This window comes from Pteropus vampyrus, unplaced genomic scaffold, assembly GCF_000151845.1.
Source record: "Pteropus vampyrus isolate Shadow unplaced genomic scaffold, Pvam_2.0 Scaffold135, whole genome shotgun sequence".
In the NCBI taxonomy this organism is placed as follows: domain Eukaryota; kingdom Metazoa; phylum Chordata; class Mammalia; order Chiroptera; family Pteropodidae; genus Pteropus; species Pteropus vampyrus.
Genome location: NW_011888916.1, coordinates 2662952 through 2690822, shown reverse-complemented (window position 1 = coordinate 2690822; position 27871 = coordinate 2662952). Strand labels below are relative to the sequence as shown.

Here is a 27871-nt window from a genome sequence, read left to right as displayed (position 1 = left end):
CTCCCTTTCCATAGGCACACCAGAAAATATCCTAGGGCCCATTTTTCAATCAGCCAGCCCTAGCATCCCCCTACCCCCACCCCACATATCTCTCCAGGCCTGCCACACTGGGGGACGCCTCCCCTCACACCCTGTACTACCCTAGGGTAGTATGGCCACCACTGAGCAGCCAGCAAGGCCCAACAGCAGCCGCCTCTCACACTGACAGAGAAGATGGAGGATTGCTCTGTCCCCAAAACTCTGTAGGCCCCTCCCAGGTAGGCTCCAGGGGACCAGTGGTGGGGCAGGCTTCTGAAGGTGGAAGATGAGGACATGATTCTGAAACCACAGGAGCAGCAAGCTCCCTGACCTTGAGGAATTTGAGCAGGGTTTGGCAACTCCTGTGGGGACACTGCGGAGGAGCCTGGGATAAGGGCTAAATCCTCTCACTCCCCCTCCTGGCCCTGAGACTCAGAATTGAGGCAGTGGAAGACACACAGTTGGTCTTTCTGAGAGGAGGGGTGCTCCTTAGGGCCTGGAGGTGCTCAAGGGTGACACAGTGAACCCTACTCCCCAGAGGGAGCTACTGATGGCCTGGACAAGGGATCCCACTAAGGGCCAGAAACTCAGATCCCCTTGCTCTCTTTTTAGTTGAAGAAATAAAGGCAGTCACTCAGGACCATTTTTTACTAATCGATTTAACAAATAATTCCTGAGCCCTACTATGTGCCCAGCACTGGGAATGTAGTGATGAATAAGCTGTGGGGAAGCTTACATTCTACTTGGAGGAGATAGATAATAAAGAAATAAGGAAGCAAGACAAAATACATTAGCTAATGGGCAGGGCTGTGCAGAAAATCACAATAGGAAGGTTTAACAGAGGGACTTCTCAGATAGCTAAGGAGGTCTTCTCTGAGAGATTACATTTAAGCTGAGTTCAGACTAACAAAAGTCAGCCATGCAAACAAAGGTCTAGGACAAGAATATTTCAAGCTCAGGAAAAGTCAGTGCTAAAGGCCTAAGGTGAGAATGGACTTGGCCTCCGTGTGTCAGGCCGGGAAAGCAGAGTTGTGGAGACAGGGGTGGGAGATGAAGTTGGCAAAGGTGGGGAGGAGGTGTATTGCTCAGTTCACATATAAAGCTAAGTAAGCCAAGGTGAGGAGTTGGAATTTTATTCTCGGTGAGATGCGAGCCAAGGGTTTTAAGCAGGGAAGTGACATGATCTGATTTATGATTGTAAAGATCACTCTGTCTTTTATGTGGGAAATATAGTGTCGAGGGCCAGGAGGGGAAATGGGGTGGGTTAGAAGGTTATTGCAATGAGATAAGCTCAGGCTGGGATTGAGTATTGGCTGTAATGTGGACAAGTTCTACATTCACTTTTGAGGTCTCCCTGTTGGGAGAGTTTAAGAGGCGTAAAAGAAGGGAATCTGGGAGAAAGTTCTAGAATTTTGGTTTGAGCAGCTGGGTATATGGCTAAGGAAAAGCAAGGGCTATGATAAGATGAAAGTTCTGTTAGCCCAGTGGAGCTTCCTATAGGAACTGGAGCTACAGCCCTGAGTTCTAGGAAGAGGTCACTGGGGATACAGACTTAGAAGCCACTGGCATTGGGGTGTTGGTTAAGCCCTGAGTCCAGATGAGACATGGGAAGAGAGGAGGATGGAACTCAGAATCTAGACTAGTCTAACCTCTGAATCCAGGGGAGAGAAGGGGACCCCAAGTTGCCCAGTTCTGAATCTCACCCAACCTTCTGCTGGTGCCCGTGCCTTGCTGATGAGGTCTGCGAACTAGGAATCGGGGATTCGGGAGAAATGAACTTTTGGAATATGAGCTCCAAGAGATTGAGACTTCTGTCTTGTTCACTGCTATGCACTCAGTGCTACCTGGTACAAGGTAGTGCTCAATAAGTATTTGTTGAATGAGTGAAAGGCATTAATCTTATCCCACGGCTGAGACTCCAGATCCCCTGTAATAGAAAATTATCAAGATGCCCAACTCTGGACAGAAAGGTAGAAAAGCTCCCTATGTCTGTGAGAGTTCCCCCGGCCAACTTCTGCTTTCTACTTCTGTGTGAGGAGGTGGGGGGACGCAGGAATATAGAGTTGGCTAGATGGGTATCGATGGACATCCTCAGAGCCAAGCTCCTAAAAGGCAAAGGCCAGAGGGTTGGGCCAAGCCTGAGGAAATTGACACTGCTAGAGAGTGCCACCAGAGGGCACCCTGGGCACACGACAGGGGATAAAGACAACTCAGCGCAGCCAGACTGCACAACTTTGCCTTTTGCTTTTCTGAGGGTCAAGGCCCTGAGGAATAGGAGGAGTGGGGAGTTAGGTGTACATGCGGGGCCGAGGGTGTTAAGTTACCCAAATTTACTAAATGACACCTACAAACCTGGAACCTGACCTTATCACAGAGGGAGCCCTGACCCTAGACATAGACTTAGCCTCTACCAAGGTCACAGCCAAGTCCTGAGTCTGGTCATAGACTGGAACCTTTGCCTGAGTCCATACTGAGTCCTGGTCCGAGCCTGATCCTGGTCACATTCTGAGCCCTGACCCTGCCTGGTTCATGCACTGAACCCTGATCCTGATCTTAGACTGAGTTTCACCTCAGTCCATAGACTGAACCCTGACCTGGACGCAGACGGAGCCTTTATCATGGACATACATTAAGCCATTATTCTGGTTACAGACTGAGCCCTGACCCTGATCGATACACTGAACTCTGATTCTGATAACAGACTGGGACTGATGCTGGTCAAAGAGTCCTCAATCTGGTCCCAACATGAAATCTGACCTTGAGCCATACGTTGAACCCTGCCCCTGGACAAAGACTGGTCATCATCATGGTCACAGATTGAGCCTTGGTCCCTAAGACCTGCTCCCCCAACAGCCCCATTGACTTAGGGACCTTCCAGATTAGGCCCCCTTGTCAAGCCATGCTTCAGCCTCAAAAGGAATTGACTCTTGGAGCCACTTTTAAGGAGGAAAGACGGAATTCTGAGTCTCTAAATGCTATAGAAACTCCAGTGAATAGAATGGGAGCAGGGTGGAGGAGCATGACATTGGCTCCCTGTAGTCCCATTTCCACTGCCACCCCCAGCTGAAGGTCATCATTGGTCCCATCTGTGTTCCCTCCCTTTCCATAGGCACACCAGAAAATATCCTAGGGCCCATTTTTCAATCAGCCAGCCCTAGCATCCCCCTACCCCCACCCCACATATCTCTCCAGGCCTGCCACACTGGGGGACGCCTCCCCTCACACCCTGTACTACCCTAGGGTAGTATGGCCACCACTGAGCAGCCAGCAAGGCCCAACAGCAGCCGCCTCTCACACTGACAGAGAAGATGGAGGATTGCTCTGTCCCCAAAACTCTGTAGGCCCCTCCCAGGTAGGCTCCAGGGGACCAGTGGTGGGGCAGGCTTCTGAAGGTGGAAGATGAGGACATGATTCTGAAACCACAGGAGCAGCAAGCTCCCTGACCTTGAGGAATTTGAGCAGGGTTTGGCAACTCCTGTGGGGACACTGCAGAGGAGCCTGGGATAAGGGCTAAATCCTCTCACTCCCCCTCCTGGCCCTGAGACTCAGAATTGAGGCAGTGGAAGACACACAGTTGGTCTTTCTGAGAGGAGGGGTGCTCCTTAGGGCCTGGAGGTGCTCAAGGGTGACACAGTGAACCCTTCCCAGAGGGAGCTACTGATGGCCTGGACGAGGGATCCCACTAAGGGCCAGAAACTCAGCTCCCCTTGCTCTCTTTTTAGTTGAAGAAATAAAGGCAGTCACTTAGGACCATTTTTTACTAATCGATTTAACAAATAATTCCTGAGCCCTACTATGTGCCCAGCACTGGGAATGTAGTGATGAATAAGCTATGGGGAAGCTTACATTCTACTTGGAGGAGATAGATAATAAAGAAATAAGGAAGCAAGACAAAATACATTAGCTAATGGGCAGGGCTGTGAAGAAAATCACAATAGGAAGGTTTAACAGAGGGACTTCTCAGATAGCTAAGGAGGTCTTCTCTGAGAGATTACATTTAAGCTGAGTTCAGACTAACAAAAGTCAGCCATGCAAACAAAGGTCTAGGACAAGAATATTTCAAGCTCAGGAAAAGTCAGTGCTAAAGGCCTAAGGTGAGAATGGACTTGGCCTCCGTGTGTCAGGCCGGGAAAGCAGAGTTGTGGAGACAGGGGTGGGAGATGAAGTTGGCAAAGGTGGGGAGGAGGTGTATTGCTCAGTTCACATATAAAGCTAAGTAAGCCAAGGTGAGGAGTTGGAATTTTATTCTCGGTGAGATGCGAGCCAAGGGTTTTAAGCAGGGAAGTGACATGATCTGATTTATGATTGTAAAGATCACTCTGTCTTTTATGTGGGAAATATAGTGTCGAGGGCCAGGAGGGGAAATGGGGTGGGTTAGAAGGTTATTGCAATGAGATAAGCTCAGGCTGGGATTGAGTATTGGCTGTAATGTGGACAAGTTCTACATTCACTTTTGAGGTCTCCCTGTTGGGAGAGTTTAAGAGGCGTAAAAGAAGGGAATCTGGGAGAAAGTTCTAGAATTTTGGTTTGAGCAGCTGGGTATATGGCTAAGGAAAAGCAAGGGCTATGATAAGATGAAAGTTCTGTTAGCCCAGTGGAGCTTCCTATAGGAACTGGAGCTACAGCCCTGAGTTCTAGGAAGAGGTCATTGGGGATACAGACTTAGAAGCCACTGGCAATGGGGTGTTGGTTAAGCCCTGAGTCCAGATGAGACATGAGAAGAGAGGAGGATGGAACTCAGAATCTAGACTAGTCTAACCTCTGAATCCAGGGGAGAGAAGGGGACCCCAAGTTGCCCAGTTCTGAATCTCACCCAACCTTCTGCTGGTGCCCGTGCCTTGCTGATGAGGTCTGCGAACTAGGAATCGGGGATTCGGGAGAAATGAACTTTTGGAATATGAGCTCCAAGAGATTGAGACTTCTGTCTTGTTCACTGCTATGCACTCAGTGCTACCTGGTACAAGGTAGTGCTCAATAAGTATTTGTTGAATGAGTGAAAGGCATTAATCTTATCCCACGGCTGAGACTCCAGATCCCCTGTAATAGAAAATTATCAAGATGCCCAACTCTGGACAGAAAGGTAGAAAAGCTCCCTATGTCTGTGAGAGTTCCCCCGGCCAACTTCTGCTTTCTACTTCTGTGTGAGGAGGTGGGGGGACGCAGGAATATAGAGTTGGCTAGATGGGTATCGATGGACATCCTCAGAGCCAAGCTCCTAAAAGGCAAAGGCCAGAGGGTTGGGCCAAGCCTGAGGAAATTGACACTGCTAGAGAGTGCCACCAGAGGGCACCCTGGGCACACGACAGGGGATAAAGACAACTCAGCGCAGCCAGACTGCACAACTTTGCCTTTTGCTTTTCTGAGGGTCAAGGCCCTGAGGAATAGGAGGAGTGGGGAGTTAGGTGTACATGCGGGGCCGAGGGTGTTAAGTTACCCAAATTTACTAAATGACACCTACAAACCTGGAACCTGACCTTATCACAGAGGGAGCCCTGACCCTAGACATAGACTTAGCCTCTACCAAGGTCACAGCCAAGTCCTGAGTCTGGTCATAGAATGGAACCTTTGCCTGAGTCTATACTGAGTCCTGGTCCGAGCCTGATCCTGGTCACATTCTGAGCCCTGACCCTGCCTGGTTCATGCACTGAACCCTGATCCTGATCTTAGACTGAGTTTCACCTCAGTCCATAGACTGAACCCTGACCTGGACGCAGACGGAGCCTTTATCATGGACATACATTAAGCCATTATTCTGGTTACAGACTGAGCCCTGACCCTGATCGATACACTGAACTCTGATTCTGATAACAGACTGGGACTGATGCTGGTCAAAGAGTCCTCAATCTGGTCCCAACATGAAATCTGACCTTGAGCCATACGTTGAACCCTGCCCCTGGACAAAGACTGGTCATCATCATGGTCACAGATTGAGCCTTGGTCCCTAAGACCTGCTCCCCCAACAGCCCCATTGACTTAGGGACCTTCCAGATTAGGCCCCCTTGTCAAGCCATGCTTCAGCCTCAAAAGGAATTGACTCTTGGAGCCACTTTTAAGGAGGAAAGATGGAATTCTGAGTCTCTAAATGCTATAGAAACTCCTGGACATTGAACCCCTGAGAGGCCAGGCAGAGAAAGGCCAGTTCTGGGCTATCTAGGACGTGAGGGAAGAAGGGCATCCAGGCCTTCTCCAGGTACCCCTGGGACTCTGGAGCAGGACCTTCCTGCCTGCCTGTGTGTCTTGGGGGACCTCTAGGCTGGGAGCCTCTTCCATCTCATTTCTGACACCCATGGAACCTGGGCAAATCTCTTCTGCTCACTGAGCTGTGCTCCAACCCTTGTTACCTTGTAGAGAAAATGTAAGGAGAAGGTGATCTTTGTGTGAAGAGAGTCAGGCCAGGCCATCATCGAGGGCCCTGTGTCCCCACCCTATTCCCTGGAAGGAAGACAAGCACTCTCGCTCTGGGTGTTCACTGGCCAGTCACTCCAAACAGGCAAGAAAAAGTGAATCATGCTCAAAGTGGCACCAGCCAGGCCTCAGCCCCAGGTTGACAGCAGCCCATGAGACAGGAGCACAGAGGTGCGGATCAGGAAGTAGAAGTCCCAGAGGTCTCTCCATACGTTTCTGGGGTCTGGTGAGTGTGAAAGGGAGGTCCGCAAGGGACCATACAGCCCCTCCCCCGGGCTTACCCACCAAATCAGTTTCTGTCCTACCCAGGGTACAGCCTGGATGCTTTGCGCCTACAGGGCCAAGCTCGCCTCTGCCAGGCCCATGGGCCTCTGGCTCACCTTGGGAGGCACCCAGGGTGGGGTGGGGGGCAGAACCAGGCAGGAACCAGGCAGGGGAGGGGGCGGCTCGAGTCAAAAAACGCTGACGCGGAAGACAATGAGCTCTCCGAGGCTGAGGCAACTCATTTGGTCCCCGCCACGCTTTATTAAATTCTCATAAACCTGTCAGGGGGGACAGGGCTCGCTTCAGTTTACCTCATTAGCCCGACACAATGACAGTGGGGGGGGGGCAGACGGAGGGGACCGCAAGGGGAGGCCTGGGCTCAGTGCTGAGAACAGAGCCAGCCAGGAAGATAATTGAATTAAGTGGCTTTTGTTAATGGTTTTTAAGACTTCGAAGTGTAAATAACATTTAGGGACTTTCTTTTAATGGGGCTGGGGTTTTAGAGACCCAGGGAGCTTAGAGGAGAGGTCCAGCCCAGTCCCTGCCCCTCTCCCCCACCCCAGGAAACTTGGGAGCAGAGAGGCTGCAGAGCTGACACTGGATGCAATGAAGTTAAGCTAGGAGGAGTGCGGGGAGGAGCCAGAGAAGGTAAGATAACTTCCTTGGGGGTCTTTAAACAAGACAGAGAGAGGAAGTGAACAAGAGAGGGCATAGGGGCAGGGACTGTGATGATCTATCTGCCCAGGCCTGGAGTGCCACCATTGAACAAAACGTCCAGGGATGTCTGTGGGGTGTTACTGTAGTCACGGCTTGTGAGCGTTCAGGGAACCTGGCCTCCTGGGACGGCCAGTGTTCATTCCTCATCGAGAGGTCAGTGGGACTAGGAGGTTATGGCTTTATTGCTTATTGCTAGTGGGATGGTCTCCCCTGAGAGGCAGTGGGGGGCTGTGGTCATGGATTAAACTAGACCCAAAGCTTCCCGAAGAGGATTGGACTTGAACTGAGCTGTAAGAGAACCTGCAGATGGAGTGAGAAGCTCATTTCTCTAGGGGCAAAAAGGCCTTGGGAAGTTGGAAACAGGGACGTGTTGGACAAATTGTCTTAGAATTTCTCTCCTGGCTTTCCTCAGTTACAGCTTTTCCCTCCCTGCAGACCAGATCCAGGAGTTGGCTAGGCTGGAGGCAGAGGCCTCTGGGTTAGGTCTCGAGATACTAGAGGTAAGATGGGACAGGGTGGACCCTAGGCCAGCCTACAAAGGGTTAAGGCATTAATCGCCCTGCATGCGACAAAGGGAAGTGGGTTTTCTGATCCAGAAAGGATCAGTCCCTGGGACGCCCCATCAGGCCCTCCAGCGTGAAATTACACCCCAGCAGGGTGCTCCCCTCCCCCCTACACACACTACTCTCCTAGGCCTGGCACAGGATTAGGGCCTGGAGTCATCAGCTTAATAGATCCTACCTCCTCTCCCTACCCCATCTTTCCTGGGAGCCTTAGGTCGTGCCTCCAGGCCCTTACCAACCTATTTCCTCACTGTCTGTCCACCTAGCTGTCCATCAGTCTGGTCATCTCTGTCTTAACGGTGCGGTCATTCCATCTGTCTCCTTGGCTGAACCATGACCCCAGTCGTGGACTGAGCCCCGACCTCAGTCCCTATTTTAGTTTTTTGTAACTTTAATCAGTACCCCAAATGTATTTGTTTTATCATTTATCTATTTGTCTTTCTCTGCAGAAGGACTAAGCACCCTGAGTGCAGTGATTGTCTCCTTCGGCACTGTAAACCCAGTGCCTGCTCTGTGTCTGGCACATAGATGGTGCTCAATAAACATTAGGCCCTTCCCATCCACCTTATAAAGACTGGGGTATGGTCCCTAAACTTTGGACATTGATGTTCAAGACTGAGAGGAAAGATTTAAAGCCTGTGCCAGGACAGGGCCATATCCTCAGGAAGAGACAGAGGGCTATGCCATGGCCTCTGCCTCAGGCCCAGCCTCATCTCTTAAGGATGCAAGGAGTGAGACGGACCAGAAAAGGGAGAGGCCCTGCATGGCCAGAGGCTGCTCATTCATCCTTGGGTTCCATCTCCGGAGACACTTTCATACCACTTCCTTGGGCCGCTGCTGGGCCTTTGCCACACGAATGTCCCTAAGCCCGATCTGCACCCACAGCTGGGCACACCCAGCATGAGAAGAGGTCCTGGATAGAACAGTTGAGGAAACTGGGGGTCAAATATCGAACAGAAGAAAAGACCCAGCAGGACATAAAGAAACCAAAGCTGTCTGAGATAGGCAGATGGCCAGTATAGACTACCCTCTAACTCTACGCAGGAAACAGAGGCTCCCAAAAAGCCAGGGCCACACAGCAAGTCCAGACAGCAAGACCAGGCAGGAACCAGGTTCCCGAGGTCCTAGGCAGAGCTAGTTCCTCACACCGCTCCTCCTATTCAATTAAACAAGTATGGTGTTGGTTGAACACCAATGCTTAGCCAGGCTCTGGGCTGTGCCAAGTACTGCTCAGGGAGCTCCATCTGGGTGTGGATAAGAACTGTACAAGGTGGCCAAGACGAGTCAAGAGAGGGAGGGGCTTGCCCTGCCCTGGAGCAATCAAGAAAGACTTCCTGGATAGGGTAGCACGTGGATGGTTTCTAAAAAGTGAATAGGCTTTTCCCAGAAGGAGGGATCAGCAGGAGCAAAGAGAGATGGGAAAGGGCACGTTGAGTGTGTGAGGTTTCTCAGGGTCCAGTTTGGTTGGACACCCCAAAACAGTGTGAATAGACATGTTGGATGTGCCCCCCACCCAAGCCAGGCCTGACGAGGAGGTGGTAGGTTTTTGGCTCCACGTGAAGAAGAACATCCAAACAGTCAGACCGGGAGCAGGCAGCTCTGCAAGATGATGAGCTCCCTGTTCTGCAGGTTTGTGGGCGGGGGCTGAGTTTTAGTGACTCCTGCCCAAATGAGGACTGAACTAAAGACCCCAAAGAATGTCTATGTCTATTCCGAGAACCTGCAGCAAGAATCTCCAGACCATCCACAGACCTGGCCTTCCAGTAAGTAACCCCCACCCTCACCCTTGTTCATTCACTTGGGCTTGGCAGGATCCTGACGGCTGGAACGGGGGAGAAGGAGTGAGAAGGCAGGCAGAACTCCTTTTTCAGTTCCAGCCACTCACAGTGGTCCTGTTTGTACACTCGTACCTTCCACCTAGTCCAGTTGGAGGGACTCAAATCCAAGCCCAACTTAAAAATAGGGGCTGAGGCTCAGAGAGGGACTTTTTCCATATCCCCCAGTGCAAGAGGTAGGTTGGGGTTTACCAGCTACACAGGCTTTCTCTAGTCAGCTTGTCAAGAAGAGCAGGCTGAATGAAGTTAAGCCTGAACGAAGCGAGCCTTTCAGCCTATCTTGTAGGCCTTGCCTCCAGAGGGGCTGTGTAAGCCCGGGCAAGGCCCTTGGGTGAGGTGCCCTGAGCCCTCTAAAAAAACTAAATCCCCTTTCATCTGTCCCATGTGGTGAAATATCCGCCACAACCTAACCTCACCTGCGTTCTTCCTGAGACATCGATTGGGCTCCTGTTTCCTGGAGCTCTCTCCTCTGGGAGAATCTTAACATATAAAAAGGAGGGGTCCTTTCCCTGCTGGCTGCCCAGTACATCTCCGTGGAGGCTAGGGGATGGATGGGGTGACCTATGAAGGACTCAGGCTTCCAGGTCTGCCAGCCTGCTCAGGTGGGGACGGCAACAAAGAATGGCTTTGTGCACACATGCTCATGCTCACACGTACCCGCACACGCCCCACACAAGCTCTTTCCAAGAATGGCTCTTCAAGCCTGGTTGCCAAGATAAAGGAGCCACTGGGCGGTCAGCCCCCAGGAGGAAATATCGCTCCTGTGGCCTTTGTTGTTCAAAGGGCTTTGCAAAATCTCCCACCTCCTCTTGGAAGGGATCCCGGGCCGAGGTGGTGGTTTCCCGCAGCTGGGGAGGTAGGTGATGATGGCACAGCCTCCCAGGCCTGGCAGGGGAGGAAAGCCCCAGGGGGCCAGGCTTGGAGTCATTAGCGGCGGCAGCAGCAGTTTAATCCTTCATTTCTATTATTCACTCGCTCGGTTCCCACAAGCCTGGGGGTAGGCGGAGATCTCCCCATTTTATAGATGATAAACAAAGGTTCGCAGAAACCTATCAGCTTATTAAACGGCCCCCCAGTGAGTTAATGCTAGAACTGAAACTGACTTGGCACCAGTCACAGACTTAGCTCAGCCCTGGCCACATTCTGAGCCCCAGCTCTGACCTCTGATTGAGCTGTGACTAGCTCTAGACTGAGTTCTGCCCCTGGCCCTGACTGATCCCTGATCCTAGCCATACACAAAGCTTTGACCCTGGCCCCATTCTGAACCCCTAACAGAGCTGTGACCTGCCGCAGACTGATCCCTGATCCTAGCCTCAGATCGCCTCTCCTATTAGCTGTAAGGCCCCTGAAGTCAGAGACCTATGCTCCTCATTCACCTCTCTGCTTTACATTTACCTATGTGTATACATATTTCTGTTTTACCCACTAGACTACACATAGGGCTAGGGGCTGAGTCTATTGTTGTTTGCCAGCACTAATAATAGTGTAATTATAGCAATAACAAGCATTTATTGAGCATTTACTAAATGCCAGGCTTTGTGCTAAGTGTTGTCCAGATGTTATCTCATTTAATCCTCACAAAGAATACTGAAGTAGATGTTACCATGAGCCCATTTTACAGATGAGGACACTGAACCCCAGGTCATACTAGAAAAAGGTGTGTAGACAGATAGTATGCTCTTAATAGTTTCCTCCACCCATCACACTCAGCTGTCTGGTGAGGGGTGGGAGTGGACAGAGAAGGGTCAGCTGTAAAAGGAACGGGAGGCACTTGGGCAGGTGGGAGAGGCTGAGGGCTTTCTGGAGACTCTGAGTTTCTGAAGCCAGAGAAGGGCTGAGTGAGTCAAGAGAGACTGTGATGAAGGGCAAGACCAAGTGTATAATTTGTGAAATTCAATGCAAAATGAATATGCAGGGCCCTTTGTTTAAAAAATTAAGGATTTCAAGATGGAAACATCAGAACATTATGAGGCTTGAGCCCAGGGTCCTTGTGTGACTGCACAAGTCACACGCCCGTGAATGTGGCCCCAAGAGGGGAAACTGTTTGAGGATGGATGTGTGTGGATCAGGAGACACGGATGCGAAAGTGGCAGCTAGGGCCGGGCCTGACTTGCATGCGGGTGTTTGGGCAGTATCTTCAGCAGGCACAGGGCAGCAATCATGGATCGCCCCTGGGAACCGAGCTGGCAGTTTGGCTGGGGAGGCCTGTATGTAGAGGGGAGTTGGTGCCACTATCTGAGTGTTGCGGGGGGCGGGGGGGGTCTGTCTGGAGTGTGAGTAAGTCGGGAAGAATGCACGTCTGTGGGGTGGAGCCACTATGTGAAACATTCAGGCAACAGACCAATTCTTGGCTTTGTGTCTGAGGGTATGTATGGGGGTGTGTACATGAGTAAGAGAGACAGACAGACACCCTGAGATCATGTGGTCCAAGGCAGAAGGCAGCATGTCCCACGTGTCTGAGAGGATGTGTGTGTGTGTGCATGTGTGCGTGGTTGTGAATAGGGGAGGGCATTCAAGGGTACGTGTGTAATTGGGAGTGTGGGGGAGAAAGTATGCATCTCCCTACCCTCCCTCCTTGGTGCTGGCCGGTGCTGCCTTCCCTGCTGCTGGGGCTCCCAGGTAAAGATGTCCCCCCGACTGCCCTGGCCCAGCCCCCAGGCCTTTGTGGGGCCAGGTCCCCTCTCAGAAACATTCCTGCCTGTCATAGAGTGGGCAGAGCCAGAGAGCTGCCTCCTAGGCTGCTGAGGTGATCCTGGGCCAGTGGTGTCAGGTTCCCCAAGCCAGGCCCTCCCTCCGCAGCCCTCTGAGGGCCTTTGTTGGAAGTTCAGACAAACTTGTCAGGGGGGCGGGCAAGAGGCCACCTCCTAATCGGCTTTCCCAGAAAGGAGAGGAGAATGAGAGATTGAGGGGTGGGGGTGGCTTCCAGCCCCAGGCAGCTCTATGGGAAAGAGGGGGGAAGGGCGGGCCCAGCTCTGAAGGGGTCCTAAGGAACCAGACCCCTGCACTTAAAGATCACTGGGGCCAAAGCCTAAGAACAGGAGGATTCAGGGAGAAGCTCCAGGGAGCCTTTCTCATCTCACCCACCATGGGCCATCTGAGCACCTACCACATGCCAGGCACACAGCCACTTAGCCCCTCGGCCGCCACCAGGCCCTTCTCCTCTTTATCTCACATGAACCTCCCAGAAAGCAGACTGCACATAATGATTCCCATTCAACGGAGGAGGAAACTGAGGACCAGAGAGGGGCAGTTATTTGCCCACACTAAACAGTGAGCCAAGAGCAGCTTGTCCCAACTATGTCATAGAATCCTCTTTGCTTCATAGTCAGTATTTCCCTGGGGTCCTATTCTTAGCATCTCCCAGTGTGATTTTGTTTAGTATCATGGCTTCATTCACCATACCTCTGTTGACACCCACCAAGGTTAAGAGCATGGGTTCCAAGTTTAGCCAAGTTCGTACCTTGGGTCATTCATTAATGGTTATGTGGTCATGGGCAAGTGATTTAACTTCTCTGTACCTCAGTTTCTCCATCAGTAAAATGAGGATAATAGTAGTACTTACCGCATAGATGTGTGAGGATTAAGTGCCAGGCACAGAGAAAGTGCTATATAAGTATTTGTTAAATAAATTAAAGTCCAAGTCAGCAGTGCTGACCCAGTACATCCCAATATTTTCCCTTAAGTAAACTGAAGACTCCCCAAATGCAGCAAGCAAGACCAGCCTGAACTCAGGCTCATCCCCGCCACACTCACCCCAGCCCGAAGGTCCCCATTTACCTTGTTACTAAGCCAGAGACCCAAGAGCATCCTTGGGCGCTCCCATGCCTACCTCACCACAGTAACTCTGCTTCTTAAATCTCTCATCAGTCTGACCCCTTCTCCCCACCCGCCACCCCCAGTCTGCATCAATGCCACCCTCCTCTCACCATGACATAACAATGGCCTCTTCTCAGTCTCCCTGCCTCCTCATGAACCACCATGCCTCAAACGTATGGGCAGAGTGAGGGGGGGATTTATTAAAATGAAAGTCTGATCACCCCACTCCACACTGGCAGTTGCTTCCAATGCTCCCAGCCCCGCCATGATCCTTGGGCTTGAGTCCAAGCTCCTGGCTTCCTTTTCCATCCTTGGGCCCTGATGCTACCCCTCCCCCACCACTATCCTCAGGCCCCACCCAGACAGGCCCCCTGCTCAGAGACTCACCCAGCTGACTGGGTGCTGCAGGGCTTTATGAAATGTGCCTCTCCCAAGACACCCTTCTCTCTTGCCCTCCTGGCAAACACTGGACCTAGGGGACCCAGATAGAAAGTTTCCCTCCCAAGGAGCCTTCTTGACCTCACCAGGCTGAGCTAGTGACCCCTATTCTGTACTCTCATAGTTCTCTATTTTTGGACCCCAAATCTCCCTGTGTTGTGTCTGGAGAGCAGGGACCATGTTTTCCTTACTTGTTTCTGTGTACATAGCACCCAACACAGGGCCAGGCATACAGCAGGTGCTCAGTAAAGTGCCAAGTGGATAAGTGATCAGAACTTATCACTTATCACGGGGTTACCTGGCTCCCTCTATGCCAGGGAAGGTGTGTGCAGTGGGGCCGAGGTATGTAGGAGGCAGGTCCCGGACGGAGCAATGGGAGATTTGGGGCAGACATTTGATCTGCCAGCCCCTCCTAGGGAGGTGGGATGGCAAGGTGAAGGGGGAGTGCTCCCCGCCCTAATCCTCAGCCCCAGTGGTGGGAGAAGAATGCATCTCCTGGGATCTGCCTGCCACCCCTGGGAAGCCCAGCAGGCAGCTTCCTGCACACTATTCGGGCCGCTGGGGTTCTCCTACCAGGAAATCCTCAGAAGTGATGCTCACCCCACCCAAACCCCAGCGCCAAGCTTGCACCACCCCTGCTGGCTCAGAGGCCCTGTGCAAATACTCTGGAACCTGAAGAAGGGCAGTGAAGGCCGAGCAGAAGAGGTTGCCTGTCATATTTTTCTTGAAATGCAGAAGGAACCGAGATTTCACAGAAATAACTCCTTAGTTGTGCACTTTTTCTGCAGTTATTGCCTATACATACAGTCTCACAGTCTCCCTCTCTTTGCTCATGTACAAGTGCACACACAGGAATATAAGCAGACATTTATGAATTCATGGCACAGGTTCTCACATGTACATACAGACATATAGGCTATAATCACACACACACACACACACACACACACACACACACACACCCCTCTCCCTGAGCTGGGGCACCTTCATAAATCTCTAATCCATGCTGCTACCCACAGCAGAAACCCCTTCTTCATCCTCTACTTGCTCATCTCTGTGGACTCTTAAGAGCTTACTCCCTCCAGAGGCCACCTGTCCCATTGAAGAACAACTCTGGCTTTAGATTCAGTTGTGCCTGCTTGTCATGCCCCTTTTGCCCTGGCTTACTTGCTGTTTCCCACAGAATCCCTTGCCCTTTCCATCCTACAGACCCACCCTCCAGGCTGCTCTGAATACCTCCAAGTGCCCTGGCCCTAGGCCACCTACCGCATGTGTTTGGGTGAGGTCCACGCAGTCCAGAGACAGTGGAAGGAACCCTTCCCTACCCTGTCCTTCCGCTCCCATGACAACTCCAAAGTGACATGCCAGCAACAGGTAGGTAATGGCCATAGAGAGAGCTGTAAGATGAATACGGACGGGAGTGGCCAATCATGAGGCAGGCCTGCCTCCCTCCTCCACTGAGCAAACCTTGAGATACTCACCACCTGCTCAGCCCACTGCAGGCACCTCCGGGAATGAAACTGGGCAAAGGGTTGTGCTGCCAGATTCTCTTTTATTAGCCAAGTAGGACAAAGAATAGGTCACAACATCACAGGAAGTCAGACAGACGGACCGATACACAGGACAGAGTGTCATGCTGCACTACGCAGGGGGCGGGGCAGGGGAAGGAAGGATTTGAGTCTTGCTTTTTCAACTAACAGAATAAATAAATACGGAACACATTGTTTTTGCCACAGACTGGCACAACCTCTAAGCACAAACGGTCACAAAACAGCTGGTTTGGAAGGTAGTCTGTACAGCCCTCTGGCCAAGGAATCGGGGTCAGGGCCCAGGCCCCTGGACCATGCTCTGGGGAAATGAGGAAGCAGGGAAATGGAGACCTCAAATAGGAGGGAGAAGTGAGGAATGAGGCTTTCCTGGGACAGTCACAGCTCAGGCCTCAGGGTGACCCCGTGGAGCTGGGAGAGGCTTCAGCTTCAGTCTTGGGGTGGTAGGCCATCCCAAGCCCACATCCTTCGATCCTGAAGGAGATGCTCGATACACTCTCCTCTTGCTCTCCAGCTGATTTCAGTAACTGAGGCTGGCCCCTGAAAGAAGGTGGACATCCACCAGGCGCAGAGACCACACTTCACCACATCCTCTGGGCTGGCGGAGTTGGGTCAACTGAATGAGGAAGCGTTGAAAAAGAGCTGAAGAAAGCTGGACTGAGCCTGAGGTGGGCCTGGCTGCGGCCATGACAGAACGTGACTCTGGGGTGGACTTGCCTCTTAGGAGGTCAGAGGAGGCTGCCTGGAGAGGGTGGTGATGTCCAGAGCTGTCGGATTCCAAGGCCCAGCGACAGTCATTCGCATCCAGGGACAGGCAAGAAGTTTCAGTCCCTATGCCTGGTCCAGATGAGATTTCATTCTGTTCAGAAACAGACCTTCCTGGAGCTGATCCCAGAGGACAAACCAAAAATTCCTTCTGTCTCCTCATGTCTCTGCCTCCTCCTTCTCTGGTACTCCTGCAGCTGTTGGATTCACCTTCCAAATCCCAGGTCCCAGAGCCTGGTTCATCTGATACCCCACTCAGAAACTCTTACCTCCTGACTTGGTGTTTGCCACATGGAGATGAGGGGCTTTAGCCTGGATACAAAGCCCTGAGCCCCATGTCTCATGAAGCCAGACACCTCTTCCCTGTTTTCTACTTAGTCTCATTCCATTGCTTTGTTAAAATAGTTTCCTGGTCCAGATTACTATCCCCCTTAATTTTTTCTCATCTAACACCTTCTCCATCTGCTCTAGCCCAGACAGTCCCCCCAAAGACAATGGGCATCAACTGTTCTGCAAACCAATCCTAATGAGACACCAAAAGGCCCCCTCCTCTTCCCAATGGAAAAGGAGACAAGCCTAAAGAATTTCAGATGCAGCTTCTGTAAGCAGGAGGTGGACAGTTCAGTGGTGAGGCATACAGGTTTGGTGATCATGGCTCAGAATCTGTGCAAGCCAGCCCCCTCCTCCTACCGTGAACCTCTGAGACCACGTGAAGGCATGGAGATGGGGTGACAACAGAGACTTGCATTGGAACTCAAGAAAAGCAGTATCAAATCCAGATTGTCTCTACTAGAAGGAACCCATTATACTTATTGGGAAACTGAGGCCCGGAGAGAGCCTTGTGTATGCAATACCCATTGCTTCGCAGTAAGGCAATAGTAATTTTCTACTTCATATATTGTGTTTTCGAGAGCCATTTTGTCATTGTTATGAGTTTAACTAAAAACATCTGAGCACAGACATGCAGAACATTAGAGCTGGATAGGACAGCACAAGCCATCTTAGCCAGACGGGGACACAGGCCCAGAGAGGCTATGGGATGGCTCAAGGTCACTTCTCTTTGAAAGAGAGTTTGCTGAACTGGGTTCCCAGTCATAAACAGGTACATACTCTTCTGTGCCAGGGACTAGCTGGACCGCAGCCCTTACCTTCAGCAATCAGCTCGGGGGCAGGATGTCAACAAGAACTTGAGACTATACACTGCTGCATGGTTTGCACTCACTGTGATCAGGACCTAGAGTTCAACCTTCATTCCTGGCTCAAGCGCACCCCTGCAATGGACACTAGCTGCTGAAGCTGGAGGCCAGGGTGTGGCAGAGGAGTATCACCTCTCTCTGAGAGCACCCCTCCCCCTGCTGCCTTTCTCCAACCAGAAAAGTCTCACCAAAAGGAGGTCTAGAGCCCTGTGGGCAGTCCTGGATGAGCCGGGCAGCAGGCTTCTGTCCTGGCGTTCTTACAGGTAGGGAGGCTGCCATTCTACTGCCTGCCCCAGCCTGACTCCTGCCTTCACTCCCCGCTTCCTCAATCTTAGGAATGGAGTCTCAAAGCTGAGAAAAGAGAGAAGAGAACATGACTCACTACCCCTTCTAGGGACCAGTGCCACCTCCTACCTGCAGCTCTAGTGGCTACAGGGTCTCCAGCTAGGGTCTGATCACCTCTAATGGGCATGGAAAGGAATGGCTGCCTAGAGAGGGTGCCAGTGCAGGGCGGAGACAGGCAGGTGGGGAAGAAGTAGGAGAGGAATAGGAAGAAGCAACATTACTAAAGCTAAAAAGTCACAACCCCAAAAGAAACATAGCTTGGGAACTGATGACACCAACACAGCCAGTACCAAAGAAAGAAAGAGAGGAAGGCAACAAGAGCCATGGGGAAAGGTCCGGAATGGGGAAGACAAAGGCGAGGGGGAAAGGCTGTAAGGAACGGGACAGAGGCAGGAAGAAGAGGTCAGGGAAGAAGGAGAGAGACGGAGAGAGAAAGGAAAGCCAGAATGAGATGCAGGAGCTGTGGGTGGAGGCAAGGGCAACAGCGGAGAAGAGACAGAGCAGGCAGGGGCCCTGGGGCAGGCAGGTGCCTGAAAATATAGCTTTATATATTTATATTTATATCTCACATTCCACACAGCGACTTACTAGGGGGAAGAAGGGATGGGCGGGGGAGGGAAGGGAGGACGAGACACTGAGGTGGGGATCTAGCCAGTGAGAGCTTCTCACTCTCCCAGGAAAGCTGGGGGTACCCCAGCCTCTCACCTCCTCCCATTAGCCTCCATGGGATCCAAGCAGGGCCATGCAGAGGGTATGTAAATGCGAGCTTCACCTAGGGCTGGGGCTCTGGGGGAGGGTGGACAGGAAGCCGGATTCCAAGCCCCAGATCTCTGGGCTCATTCAGTGAATTCCTTGAGAATCACTGGGAATAACCATGGGGCCGGGTGGGGGGCACCCAAGATCCCTAGCTGGGTTGGAGACCAGCAGTCAGTTGGGCAGAGTATCGAGTCCCAGGGAGGCCGCATGCTGCTTGGCCCGAAGCCGCAGGTTCTCGATGCTTGTGGTTTTACTGTTCAGGGTAGCTGAGGCAGGTGCCAGGCCTGCCGGGGGTGCAGGCAGCAGTGGGGACCCCCACACGCCCTGGTGGGCAGCTGCGGCTGCTGACAAGGATTGGTAGTAGGACTGGCAGTGCAGTGAGCCCAGCGGGGCCATGTTGACACCCAGGTAGGGCACAGCAGCAGCAGGGGCTGGACCCCCCACTTCAAAGGATGAGTAGTGTACCAGGTTGTTAGTGGCTGCCATGTGCTGGCGGAACTGCTCCTGCAGACGGAAGAGGCTCAGCGGGGATGACGAGTAGGAGTGGGAGGGGCCCAGGAGGCTGCTCCCAGAGGCTGCAGGAGCGAGGGCTAGGCAGCCTGGAGAATCTGCAAGCAGAGAACCAAAGGCTCAGGACAAGGCCATTGGTCTGCCAAGAGGGGCTCCCTCAGCCTTCTCACCCCACTAGTTCTGCAGATAAGACAGGCTTTGGCTGAAACCATATCTACCCATGTCAGGGATGCCTGAAGCGTCCCTCAGAATTCTGGGAGGGAGGGACTCAGGGCCCCACGTCTGACTTCTTGGGGAGTCAACTTTGCAAGGGTGGCCAGCTCCTCTTCCCCTCTCCTATCTGTGGCTTCCATCCCCCTCCAGCAGTCAGCTCCCAGCCCTTCCCTCCCTGCTTGGGCTCAGGTTTTGTATCTGAGATATGCCTCATGTCAGAGCTCTGTTCCTTCAAAAGCAAAGCTCCGAGTCTCTACTGCATGTGGGAATCTCTGGTATCAATATGGTATTCACTCAGTATGCACAAGTATGTCTATTCTAGTTATTAAAATACTGGAATATTTCTATAATGATTGATAAATAGCTTTTGCCCTGAGCTCCCCCAAGCATCCCTCCCTTGCCACCCAGCTCCTTTCCCCAGAACCCCCAAGACCTTCCTAGGTTTCAGCATCTAAAGGGTGACCACCTGGCACTGGCTCGCTATGGCCAAGTCCTTTCTAATGGGTCACGCCCAAGCACCACATGTTAAAGATTCACTCTACCCCCTGCTCTGCCCACCTTGCACACCCAGGCCCTTGTCAGACTGGACCTGGCTATTCTCCCTGGGGTGGGCCCCCCGCCCACCCGCAGAACTTGCCCAGCCTCACCTGCCTTGGGGCTGCCCCTCTTGCAGCCCAGCCCCTTGCTCTCAGCCCCAGGGCTCTTCTCAGTTTTGGGTTCCTCGGCCCCTGCCCGGGAGTCCTCCTCCCGGTCAGGCTGGTCCTCAGGGGCGGACTCACTGGCTGACTGCTCAGACAGGCTCAGGTGCATCTCAGCAGGGGGGTCACCGCTGGGCAGGCTGGGAGGCTGGTCAGTCTCCAGCTGGCTGTCTGGGGTTGGGGCCTCGGTCTTGCCTTCCCCGTGGGAGCCCTCAGCCTCCTTCTGCTTCTGGAGCTGCTCTTTCTGCAGGCTGCGTTGCTTCTTCCGGAACTTGGCCCTACGGTTCTTGAACCACACCTGGGGACAGTGAGAGGAGCAGTAGGAGGGGGCAGGGAAGAAGTGGAGCTGTGGAGCTGGGAGCTCTGGGAGGGGATGTGCATGATAACACTGCCCTTGCCCCTCTAGGGTACATACCCTCAATCCCTTCCAAAACTCCCTTCCTGTCACCAAAGGCGTTCATGGAGACAGCGGTTACACTTTGGCACTGAGGGCTGAACTGCTGGCTCCTGCACAGAGGGAAGCCAGACTGATGGGCTGGTGCTTATCCACAAGGTCTTGTTAACAAGGAGCGGGTCGGGTCCTACCTGCACCCGAGCCTCAGGCAGATTGGTGCACATGGCCAGCCTCTCACGCATCACCACATCCGGGTAGTGAGTCTTCTGGAAGGTCTTTTCTAAGGCCTCGAGCTGCTGAGCAGTGAACGCTGTACGGCTGCGACGCTGTTTGCGGTGCTGAGAGCCATAACGGGCCTCCAAGATGATGTCTTGAAATGTACAGCCGTTGGAGGGCAAGGAGAGGGGGCCCATTTAATTATGGGAAATAAGTTGAACCTTATACTTCTCTGACCCATTTCAGACACCCAGGCTCCAACCAGAGTTGGACCCTGACCCTTTTCCCTTGGAAGTCACCCATCCCCTCTACGTAGGGCTAGGTTTTTAAGACTGTGCCACCCTTATCATTCACTATCAGGATCACAGAGGTCTAACTCATCTCCATGAATGACCATCAGGAATGTGATTGGGGGGGAGGTGGGGAGATGGGTGGGCATTGCCCTGAGGTCTTTAAAGTCCTAGGGTACTATGGGTATAATATTCTGAGACGACATAATGCTAATAATCTGTAAATCTGTGTCACAAAGGTCCTAACATCCTACGACCCTTAGATTCCGGCCCCTGACCATGAGAGGTCAGGCTGCAAGTTAGGATTTATCTGCAAGGTCTAGTTGGGAGAGGTCTGCTAGGTAGACAGAATTTCCTGGCACTTGACTCTATGTCTTCTAGGTAAGAATTTCATCATCCGGGTTCGCCAATGAGTTTCTGATGGCCAGACTTGAGGCTCCTGCTCTTATGTCTCATCTGCAGAAAGCCTGGCCTCTGACAGGGCCCTGAGAGCACAGGAAAAGCTTGTTACATCCAGTCTTGACCCTTCTGGCCGCTTCCTCAAGGAGGGAAGAACAGAGACCAGGTTCTAACCACCTCACCTTGGAGGGGGAGACAGGGCTCGTGGGCCAGTGATTCCACAGTCCTGCTTCATGCTGGTAACACGAAAACCACCCAGGATAGAGGTCTGCCTAGGGTTGGTATCTATTCTCCAGCCCTTCAGCTTGACTAGTTCCTGGAGGATAAACAATAACCTCTCTCCCTGCCTCCCATCCCCCACAAGTGGATCCTGGACTGCCTGTGCTGAAGGGAACCCAAGTTGGGTCAGCTTCCACATAAGGCTGCTGGAACCCTTCCCCAGCACTCCAGGGACTGGGGAATCATCCTCCACACTGGAGCAGAAGAAGGAGGCAACGGGGTTTCTAGGAGCCTCAGACCTTGAGCTGTTTCTTTTTCAGCTTAAAGAGGCAGCTCTGGACCCCTCACAAACTGGTGCTAATCCCAGCCCCAACTCAGCCTCATGCTCATGCTGATCACTCTGGAGCAAGGGAGGGAATGGGGACCTGTCTCAGTCAGCCAAACCCTGGTTAGGGGAGCAACACCTCAGTATCCTGTTGCTGGCTCCAAGGACTACAAGAGGAGGGTGGTTGCAGCCTGGGAGGCCAGGCTGTCTGTACCATTAGCTAAACCTCCTGCTGGAAGGTGAGGCTTCTATACAAATGCCCATCTGGAGCTCATGTACTTCTTGCTTCAGAATTATAGAATTGGGAGTAGGGCTGAATACTCCAGTTCTTCTGCCCCAACCAATAGAGGTGAGCCTCTGTCCCTGACTTCTCCTTTCTGGGTTCTGGCACACAGTCAGGAGCTGATAGGCTCAGGGAATTCATTTTAAACCAGAGAATAGCCATAACCAAGGCAGGATTGCACCCACATTTCTACTTTGGAGACTAATGCCCCCACACCAATTTGCAGAAGGTGACCAGGAGCTCAGTTTTAACCTCTGAGCCCTGCCCAGAGGCCTGACAGAGTCTAAAGGAATGGGAGTGCTTCCCCCACCCTCCCTTCGAAGCCAGCACATCTCCCCAGGCTGAGTCCTCATATCCCATCCCATCTCTGTGCCTATGCTCATGCTAGGCCCTACTCTTTGCCCTTTTAAGGCCTGGCCCCTGTTCCATGACTTCCAGAAAGTCCTCCCTGACTACACCAATTGATCATGCTGCTCTGAGCTGCCCTACCATTTGATCTTAGCTACATTCCTCTTGCTATGCCCTCTTATAGATCTGTGGGCACCTGGTCTCTTTGGGGATGCCCTGAAGTCCTCTGAGGACCTCCTGGCACAGGATGGGCCCACAAGGAGTCACCAGCTGCTCAAGGCTTGGCCTGAGACAGGATGGAGACAGGATGGAGACAGAAAATCACACTCCTTACCTATACTATCAAACCTTTCCCATGCCCACTGAGAGGCTGTCAGGGCAGTGCAATAATCAGTCGAACCAGGGGACCAGGCTGCAGCTCCTTCATGGGCATTACCTTGGGACTTGGGTAATAATAACCTCCGAGCACCTACCAGTCTCTGCTGAATACTTTGCATACGTTAGCTCAAATAACTTCCCAACTATCTTAAGGGTGATCACTGTCAGTGTCCCCTGTTTATTATAAAGGAGGAAACTGAGGCTCAGAGAAGAGAGATGGATGGACGACCCTGTAATATTTTTAGCGATAATGTCATGTTCCAATCCCTGATCCCACCCCTGCCTAGATTTAACCACTCTGTGCCTCAGTTTCCTTGTCCATAAAATAGAGATAATAACCTCTCCTTATCGAGGTTGAATGATTTGATGCAGAGAGAGAGAGAGAGAGAGAGAGAGAGAGAGCGCCTCACACAGTGCCTGGCACACCATAGGTTTTTGAAACAAGAGAGCTCTCATTGTTAATAGACTCCCTGTGCCTGAACTATCCTCCCCTGGACAGTCCAGCTACTTCTTAGCTGTAAAATTCTAAGCTAGTCCCTTATGATCCTACTTCACCCTCTTCAGCTGTGAGACAGGCTAATGAATCTCTCCCTCGCAGGGTTGTTAAAAGAATTTGGAGGCATAAGGCAGCTCCAGAGCCCAGCACAGTGCTGGCAACAAGGGGTGCTCAGAGAGTCACATCTAGATTTTGAATTGACATCTCTCTGTGATGCTAAGTGACCTGGGTCTTCCAGAACAAACCTCCCAGAGGAAACTTTCCCATTGCTCCCTCCCTCCTTTGTCTTCCAGAGCCTCCTCCCCTAGACCTCTCCACCATCCTCAACCTTCATAGTCCTGTCCCCAAGGTCCTGTCCCCACAGCCCTTACCAGCCAGGCGCTCAGCCAGCGTAAGTGCATGCACAGACGGCCGGTAGTCAGGGGCGTGCTGGGCCTGCTGGGCCGCCTGCTGGTGTAGGTTGTACATGGCGCTGAGCGAGTTCATGGCGTGGAGCGAGTAGCCATTTACCCCGTAGTGCTGCATCGTGGCATTCGCCTGCAGACAAGGAAGATAGAGAGGCCAATGAGGAAGGGTGTCACTCACTACCCTGGAGGAGATGCCACCCCTAGCCGAGATCCTGGATGCCCACCTCACCCCCAAGAGCTTCTGTCTTCTTGCCCACGACTAAGAGTGGGAGAGCTCCTACATTTATTTCTTCATTTACCCACTCATTCATTGGTTCACTCAGCAGGGCTTATGTCAGGTTTAATACTCTGGGCTCTGGAGTCAGACTGCCTGGACTGGAATCTCAACGCAGCCACTTAGCTTTGTGGTTTGGGACAAGTTGCTTAACTTCTCTGACCCTGTTTTTTCCATTTGCAAAAAGGGGCTAGAAATAGTACTTATCTCATAGGGTTATTGCAAGGATTAAGAGAAGCCTTTACAATGAGCCTGGTGCACAGTGTGCTCAAAAGTGTGAGCCATTGTGATTTATCAGTCCATTTACTGCTCTATGCTGTCATCTCTTCTTTTGGTTGTCCAGGCACTTACTCATTTGTACATTCATTGATTCACTAGCACACTTATTATTTATTCAACAAACATCCATTGAGGCCCACATGGGGCTAAACCCAGAGCTGGTTTGGGGATATTGAGACATTCATTCTGATGAGATTGTGGATTAAAACCCTAATGAGCTACACAGACATAAGAACACTACTGTTGTGACTATTATATATTCACTACCATTACCTCCCTCTATTCTGATCATATTCTCAAGAAGCAAGCTGCCGAGAGCAATGAACCCCAATCACAGATGAGTCCACTGAGGCTTAGAGAAATAGCAGTAACATGTCTAGGCCACACAGCCAATCCGGGGCCTGCCCCACCTCACCTAGCTTTAGCCTCATTCGTCTGTGGCCAATTCATTAGAGAACGCATTCCTCCTACTGAGATGGCTCAGATCAGCAGGATGCTGCCAAGGTCCCATCAGCCCCGAGTCTCCTCTGGACCCTCACGGTCATTGTCTGAGCACCCATCTTGTGTTGGCCTGAATGTCATTTTTGGAATATGGTCCAATGTATACAGACTCCCAAAGACACACAGATGTTTCCTGTTTCCTGGGTATTGGGGGTGAGGAGAGGGAAGTTTGGGGCAATAGCAGGTCTGTTTGATAAGAGGAAGAATGTGCCCAGGTGCCCCAGCTCCCCAACCTCACTGAAATAGACACAGCTATACACAACCAAACAGCCACAGCACCTGCACTCACACACACTCAGACAAGCACACACGTTTCATATACAAACGCACATATACAGATATTCTTGGCAAGGCATTCACACACAAACTCAGCAATAGTCACAAATTCCATGTCATTATTTCTACAGTTCCACACAGACATTCTCATAAATATCTATCCATGCAGCAGATATTCCTACACACAAACGTTACAATCACACATATTCACATGTTACTCATATTCAACAAATATTTATTAAGCACTCAACTACTAAGTATCAAACGAAGTCCCTGCCTTGGTGGAATTTACATACCAGGGGAAGAGGGCTATATAACAACAAGTAAATATATGTAATAATGTCAGACAGGAATAAGTGCTCTGAAGAAAAATAAAGCAGAGGAGGAGAATAACAAGAGGAAGAGGCAAGGTTATATTTAGAACGTGTGGTCAGGAAAGGGCTCTGATATTTGAAGTAAGCCATGCGAAGCTCTGGGGGAAAAGCTTTCTAGGCAGAAGGAACAGCAAGGACAAAGGCCCTGAGGCATGAACAAGCTCACTATATGTGTAGAACAGCAAGAAAACCAGGGAGCTGGAGCACAGAGAGGGAGGGAGCGAGTGGAAGAGAGAGTCTGGAAGGAGAGGAGGGAGACAGATTCTGGAGGGCGCATGGCACATTGTAAGGAGTTTGAATTTTATCCTAAGTGTGATGGAATCTCCTGGAGGGTCCTACATAGAAAGTAACATGATATGATTTGCTGTTAACGTCTCACTTTGGCTGCTTGTATGAAGAACCAACTACAGAGGGTCAACAAGGAAAACAGAGAGACAAGGCCAACTGCAGAAATTCAGGCCAGCAACGAGGTGCCTGTGGAAGGTGCCTGTAGGGTGTTAGGGGTGAAGATAGTAAGAGGTGGTCAAATTCAGGACATATTTTGCAGGCAGAATCGACATGATTGCTGGTAGGTTAGTTATAAGATGTGAGGAAAAGGGGGGAAAAAGGATGACTTAAGCTTTTGGCCTGAGCAACTGAGTGAAGATGGGTCATTTCCTGAATCAGGAGCATTAAGGGAGAAGTGGGTCTACGAGGGGGGACTAGAAATCAAGGTTTTGAGGGGACACAGTAAGTGTGAAATATAAATCCAACTTCCAAGTAAGAATGTTGAATTGGCGATTGGATACACAAGTTGGGAGCTGAGGCCTGGATTTATAGATTTCTGCATTAACACTCACACATAACATCTACCAAAACATTTACTTATGGAAGCCCACTCTATGCACCGTAAACCTGACCCCAAAGGCAGAGATCTAAGAGAAAAGAATGATAGACATGGAGACATAATGCATTTAAACATTGTATGATAGAATATACTATAAACGATAAACCTGGAAAAAATATTTACCATATTAATGACATAGCAAAATTGATTAAAAAAATAATAGCATAGATAAAAATAAAAGAGATTATCCATAACAAGTAAAGAGCTCTTGTATAGGAACAAAAAGATGGTCACCTTAATAACAGATGGCTACGTAAATGGAGAGACAGCTTATTAAGGAAGAAACATAGCCATCTGACATCACAAAAAGCTCAGCCTTACTTGTAACAAAAGAAATAAAAATAGAAACAAATTTTTCAACAATCAGATTAGCAAATATAAAGGAAAATTATCACCCAGAGTTATCTAGGGGAGTGAGAAATGGTCCTTCTACCTTGCTGACAAAAAAGCTCTAGTCCCTGCATCAAAAGCCTTTAGAGAGAGCATCATTTGACTCAACAATTCCATTTCCAGAAATTTATCCTTCAAGTATGCAGAGATGTGTATATAGGAATATTTATCACAGCTCTGCTTATGATGGCAGACAATTGGAAACCTCACTGTCCATGTAGAGAGGATTAGTTCAGCAGATGAGGGGACAGTTGTGCCCGAAATGGAATATGGCGCCACAGTTTAAAATAATGATGTGTATCTGTATGTGCTGATGCTCACAATACGTTGTTGAGTGGAAGAAATAGGTAACAGTATGCATGATGTGATCCCATTTTTGTAATGTATGTATAAAAATGCATAGAAAAAATAGTCTGGAAGGTTATACAGACTACGTTAACAGAGGTTATCTCTGGGAGAGAGCAGCTGGGATTACAGGTGATTTTCACATTTATATTCTTTCTTTCTTTTATTGAGGGTGGGGATAGGGAAGGTTATTCATGTATTCCAATGGATGTGGGGATGGAGCCAGGCTCCAGAACATGTCAAGAGCTCCAGGTGAGAAAGAGGGAACAGAGTTTAGAAGTAATTTGACCCATCCCCTCCCCCCACCCTACTGGGCTGGAATGCCCCTCCCCCACCAAACTCTGGGGCTTTGTTGCTTTAAAGCTCTCTGCTGTTAATGTGGTGACATTTTAATTGACTTAATTATTGCTGATCCCACAGTTTTTGATGCACGACAAGTCTTTATTAACTGAAGCCAGGAGAGGTACCTCTCGTAGCCCCGTAACTCCCTCAGCCCACTGGCCCTCTAAAGGTCTCTAAGACCTTCCCAGTCTGGCCTCTGTCCACCCCTCCAGCTTGATGCTCTCCCCTTCCCCTGCACCTGTTAATACCAGATTACCTGCCACTTCTTTTTGTCACATCTGTGCCCATTGCTCCTGCTAGGCCCCCCACTCGAAACACCATTCCTGGCCCTCCCCCTTAACCTGACCAACCCCTCCCTCTCTA

The 27871-nt window shown here is 51.0% G+C and overlaps 1 protein-coding gene across 2 annotated transcripts; it reads right to left on the bottom strand.

Annotated features, from left to right (window-relative positions):
- Positions 1-18836: 18836 nt before the first annotated feature.
- On the bottom strand, positions 18837-23968 carry DMBX1 (diencephalon/mesencephalon homeobox 1). Of its 2 annotated transcripts, none has more exons than XM_011367639.1 (4): positions 23806-23968; positions 20672-20850; positions 20036-20384; positions 18837-19273 (listed from the first exon to the last, which is right to left on the bottom strand). In XM_011367639.1, exons 1-4 carry the CDS (start codon positions 23957-23959, stop codon positions 18837-18839), a joined length of 1119 nt encoding a protein of 372 aa, XP_011365941.1. In that variant the 5' UTR covers positions 23960-23968. The 2 variants fall into 2 exon arrangements, with proteins under 2 accessions (XP_011365941.1, XP_011365940.1); XM_011367638.1 differs by having other exon boundaries at positions 20672-20867; positions 23808-23959.
- Between the last annotated feature and the right edge of the window lie 3903 nt (positions 23969-27871).